General features: G+C 36.4%; 1 protein-coding gene across 1 annotated transcript; it reads left to right on the top strand.

The window, feature by feature from the left end:
* The first annotated feature begins 303 nt into the window (after positions 1-303).
* Positions 304-663, top strand: LOC147625285 (uncharacterized). The gene has a single exon (XM_086817962.1). It carries the CDS (start codon positions 304-306, stop codon positions 661-663), a length of 360 nt encoding a protein of 119 aa, XP_086674088.1.
* Positions 664-5,330: the final 4,667 nt, after the last annotated feature.

Genomic DNA, 5,330 nt, shown 5'->3' with positions numbered 1-5,330 from the left:
AGCGCCAGGCATGAGCTCGAAACAGTCTTTCGTTTTGACAATTCATACTAGTGAAGGACCGTGTGCTAGCTTTCAGCGGCCACGTGCGAACAGAGACCTGTATCATTCTTCGGTCCCTGTAACAATTTCACGGCATTTCATTTATTACATATATACCGTATCTTCACAATCAATGCAACGATCACGCTTTAGTCTGCCCCCCCCTTGTATACACAAGAGCTCTCAGCTCCTCTTCCTGAGCCTACTAGATACCCTCTAAGCTCTCGTTAATCTGCCAATTATCTTCACTAACCTCACAGAGCCATGGCCCAGCCTGCTAATGGACCAGCCCCCCACATTCCCCTCTTCTTCCTTGGCATTGTAGGCATTGGCTTAGCAGTCCCATGGTTCTTCTCCTCTGAGCCTGTGATTGAAGATGTGACCCAACAACTCAGGCTTGGTGTGATGCTGTTGCCCTTATTGTTGCTTCTTGCATTGAAATTCATGTCTTCAACAGCAGCTGCAGAGAACTCTAGCTGGACGCTACCCCCTTCTGAGCCCTCTTCAATTCACAAAGTAGGGGGCTCCCCTTGGGGCATTGGAATCATTCTTCTCATCATCCTCTCCATGATTCGGTACCAGTCTGGCGTGATGGAGTCTTGGCACCCCATGATCAGGAACTGAAGGCTATAATGATCCCCGCTAATTACAAGGATTAGCAAGCAGTATTTGTACATGATTACCTCTATCCTTGCCTTCTTTTGGTGCAATTATCATGGATAGTCTTGCTTAAATGTACATGCACATGCACTCTAGAGAGTTGAGTGCAGGCTCTCTTCTAAGTATAGTTGGTTTTTAATTTTCTTATTTATGCGCTTATCTTCCATAGTTCATGGTATTGTTTTTTTGGACAGGGTCTACGGCACAAATTAATGTAAATAATGTGGGACGTTATATCAGAGGCGGTTATTTTTAAATTTGATGGCAATTGGTTTTGATGTTCTATGTATGGTGATTTGATTGTAGAGTGATTATGTAACATTTAAGTGTCACTTAAGCAAAGAATATTGTGGCTTGTCTCTTAAGTAAAGCTTTACTTTCATTGCTTCACCTCCAAATCCTTGGCACCACCACTCGTAACCATCTAGCAACTTTTTTAGTTATTTTTAATGAACAATCAACTCCCAAAGCCTAAACTCCATGTAATCATCTTTTGACCTTTATGCTTTCATGCTCTCACAAATAACCCATGAGAGATTGAATGATAACCCTTGTAAAAGAAAAAAAAATGTTTCAACTTTTTTTTTCTTGGACAAGCATGACCTTTCCAAAAAAAATTTGTTGGAGAAGCATGGCCTTTTCATTGAAGCTAAAAAGACTCCTTCCATAATTCTTGTCGCCATAAAATCCATAAAGCATGCTAAAAAGTCTCAAATCTTTAACAACTAAAAGATTGTCGCCAAGTTATGTCTTTTGCAACCTTTGTCTAACCTTTGTTGTGATGAGTGAAAATAAGGTTGCTTCATTGTGCTCTTTTTTGGTCATTATGGTTGTTAAATATGGAAACCTATTTTGAGTGATCATAATAAATAAAGGTAAAATTTGAACAGGCATGTAATATTTATGTAAAACCCATCATTTTGAAGGGTGACCTAGCCCTTGAAAATCATCCTTGGGTGAAAAGATACAAGTTTGATATGTTGTGTTCCTTTAAAACAAATATTGAAAATATAACTAAATAAACACTTGAAAAAAAAGTAGGCGTCAAAATTTCCCCTCGGAGTGTACAATGAAGTGACACACAGGTTTACTTAAAAAGGGGAGCTAAGTAGCATCCACAATTGGATTTTAGGTTTGTGGGAAAAGGATGTTAATATCAGGTTTTTGGGAGAATGATGTATCCATTCAATATTGAAGACCAACATTTTTACATGATACTATTGATGAGAGGCATGAGGAATGTAGTTATTTGTAGCAAAGAGCACAACCAATTAAGCACCCCATAAAATTACACAATGTCTATACACATTTGGTGGTTTTATAATAAAACCTTTTAAACGCTTGTAGTGTCATGTGGCAACATGGCAATTCGAACCTGTTATTATAGATTATAATATCAAAAGTCCACATATGGATTCTTATTGAATGACCAAATATCCGTGGCTAGAAATTCTATAGCAATGGCAAAGCTCTATGTGTAAGTAGCTTAAGGCTCGCTCCATAGAAGTTCGGTAGAGGACCACATCTAATAATTACATGGCAAAACTACTTTGGGTACCCACATATGATCAATGCTTCATAAAGAATTTTTTTCGCCTTGGACATGTTCAGTATCCCATAGACACTAAAAAATACCATAAAGTGGGTTCATGAAAATGCAAACTTATGACTCTCTTTCAAAGATGCATGTCTCCTTTAGAACTTATATGGTTGAAAACTATTTTGAAAAAAATCACATCATTGGAAGAGAAAAAGGCTTCAAAAATGCTAGTTGAAGCCTAACAAAATGCAAACTCAAGATGGTAAACAAGTGAAATATTCACAATAATGTGCCTTATAATAGGGAGATAGGAAGAGGAAAGAGACAATGATGAAAAAGAAATTTAAAGGGCTAGGGGCAAGCAATTCACTATAGATCATCAAAAGGGCTAACTGGGTATGCATTTAAATAGAAATCTTCTTAGCATTTTGGACTTACGAAATATAAATGAACATAATGTCTATCTCTGTAAGGAAAGCAAAGGATAAACAAACTTGATTACAATTGAAATGGATAATGTAATGATGTGGCAAAGCATGGCATGAATAACTCATAATGTGCATCGAGAGTGGTTTTATACTTACACTATCCCCCCGTGGTGTTACCCCATGGTGTTGCAATGGAAGTTCATCCTAGCCATGAATAGCCGCCCTTATACCAACGACCACCTCTTACCATGCACCTCTTAGAGAAAGGTTGAATAAAAGATGTAAGCATCATTGAAGACGATGATAGCAAAAGGGCAAAAGAGAAAGGTCATGTTGAGAAGGAAATTAGTACAAGAAGTTGTTGGTCTCAGTTGGTACTAGAGGTCCTTGAGGACACATAAATAATTAAGGTAATTGAAGAGCCTTGGGAATTTAGCAGAAAAGGCAAGAATAATACTAAGGTGTGGCAAATAAAGGATTTGGCAAACTCACCAAGTTTAACTCATTTGTTAATCTAGTTCTAACATAAATCAAAATTAAAGAGTGTGTTGAATTTAGTTAGTTAAAGATAGCTCTTGTGTGTTAAAGAAACTAATGGTTGTAAAAAAAACAATTACTTGCCTTTGAACACACATCAAAAAATGAAACTAAGGGTGGTCTATATTAAAAAAATGGTTTATTTTTGTCTTTATACTCACATATGTATTTAAGGTAGGATGTATGATGACTAGCAAAGCTAGAGTTTTGATTCAAAAACATATTGAAGTCCACCTAATGTGCTTTCTTGCTAGTGATAATGTTTGAAACTCTTGATTTGTTAACCCTACCATAAGGTCTGCGGCGTTGAGAGCTAATTACAATGGGCACCACTAGAGTTCTTTAATTCATAAGGCATTTATACATGTTATTGATTTGGTTTGTGATTTAGAACACAAAAATTTTATTGTTAGTTGATTTAGAAGGGCTAAGTATGAAGAAATTTGTAATAAAGCATTTCTAATGGGTATGGCCATCTCTTCCTAGTTGGAGCCAGAATAATTTCAAATATCAACCTTTAAAAATGACACATATGACTATTGGGCTAAAGGTCAATCATTTATGATCACCAAGCAATAACTTTTAAACCATTAACAAGCTAGGAATAATGGTAAGAAAAACCATTGAGCAATATGTAACCTCATCCACTTACACAATGCATTATGAATTTGGATGAATAGGAGCAGGGGAGATTTCCCACCACCAAAGGCCATAGGTTCTAATGATAATCCCCTTCCTTGCATGCCACACTTGTGCAAAGAGCTTGAAGTTGCTAGGTGTAGTGTGTCCCTCATATACCTTTAATAAAATATATGCCATGTTACAATTAAAGTGCATCCATTCTTTTAGTCTCTTACTTAAAACAATGAGCTATGAGCTTTAAGATGTTTATTCTCTTATGAATTTGGTATTTGTTGTTTGCAATACATCGTCACGATCTACACTATAGCACTTTTTTGTTTATGCTCTGTGCATAATACAAGCTGGAAATTCTACTTGCACTTTGAGATAGGTGGGCATACTAGTTGGAAATTCTCCTTGCACTTTGAGATAGGTGGGCATAATGTTACAAATTCCTTTGCAAAGTGCTTGTGCTTTGAGCTACATTTGAAGTTGTAAGGTGGAATGGGTAAAGCGTATTGGTAAAGGATGCCATATAAACTATTCAAAGGTGTGGGAGGTAATGAAAAGGGAATGAAGATTTTATTGGTTATTGAAGCCATTGAAGGGATGGATGGAGTAAGAATCGCTCAAAGGAAGCCCTTAAAGTAGAGAATGGCCCATGATGAGATGGATGGAGTAAGGAACACTCGAATGCGTGTTCTAAGGTTTGGTGGAGCTTTGTCCTCACCAAGGATGAGGCACAAGGCTGGTCATGCCCACACAAATTGCCAAAACGTCCAACGGTGTTCCTATGATACTTATCGTTCATTATCTTGCAATCCTTGCCATCAAAAAGGAACATGCAAGTAGCTACGTAGTATGCATACCCTCCCTTGCACGACCTTTGCTCTTCATTTACTCTATCCAATTTAATCAGTTTTACTAAACATAAAAGATAATTATGTTCATTACACATATTTAACATATTGAACTTTCTATCAACTCATTAAACCTCAATTTCTTTATATAAAAAGAATATGTTTATTAAACATATTTTTCTTTCTATATCACCTAATAAAAACACAAAACTTTTGATTAGTCACGAGTACAACTTAGAACATGGCAAAGCCACACCACAAAGGTGGATAACTCCAAGAGGATGAGCACAACCAAACAGGTTAACACTACCTATTCCCCCTATGAATCATAGGGGTCTATTAAGAATTTATAGGGTTGCAATATATATAGATATATATGTACACACACATTTTTGTGTCATTAGAAAAACAACAATAAATTCAAAATACCATAGATGGGGTGAACAATTGTCAATATGATCCTTGTATTTTTTATGGTCACCTTTGTAAAGCTTTACACTTCCCAATAGTTATCTCAATGTTGTGACATGTAAGCATCACAAAGAAAAAAACATGGTTAGTGAGACAAATACTCGTATCAAGCTTTTGAAATTTAAAAAAGAAAGTATGCAATAAAAGCGGGTTCATATTGCAATAAAAGTGGGT

Source organism: Cibotium barometz, chromosome 24 (genome assembly GCF_041138505.1).
Source record: "Cibotium barometz isolate CiBa-2024 chromosome 24, ASM4113850v1, whole genome shotgun sequence".
Lineage (NCBI taxonomy): Eukaryota > Viridiplantae > Streptophyta > Polypodiopsida > Cyatheales > Cibotiaceae > Cibotium > Cibotium barometz.
Note: the sequence above shows the minus strand (reverse complement) of the source record. Positions and strands in the feature narration are given on the sequence as shown.

Coding starts and splice junctions, on each gene's coding strand:
- LOC147625285 (XM_086817962.1), top strand. CDS start 304: ATGGCCCAGCCTGCTAATGGACCAGCCCCCCACATTCCCCTCTTCTTC.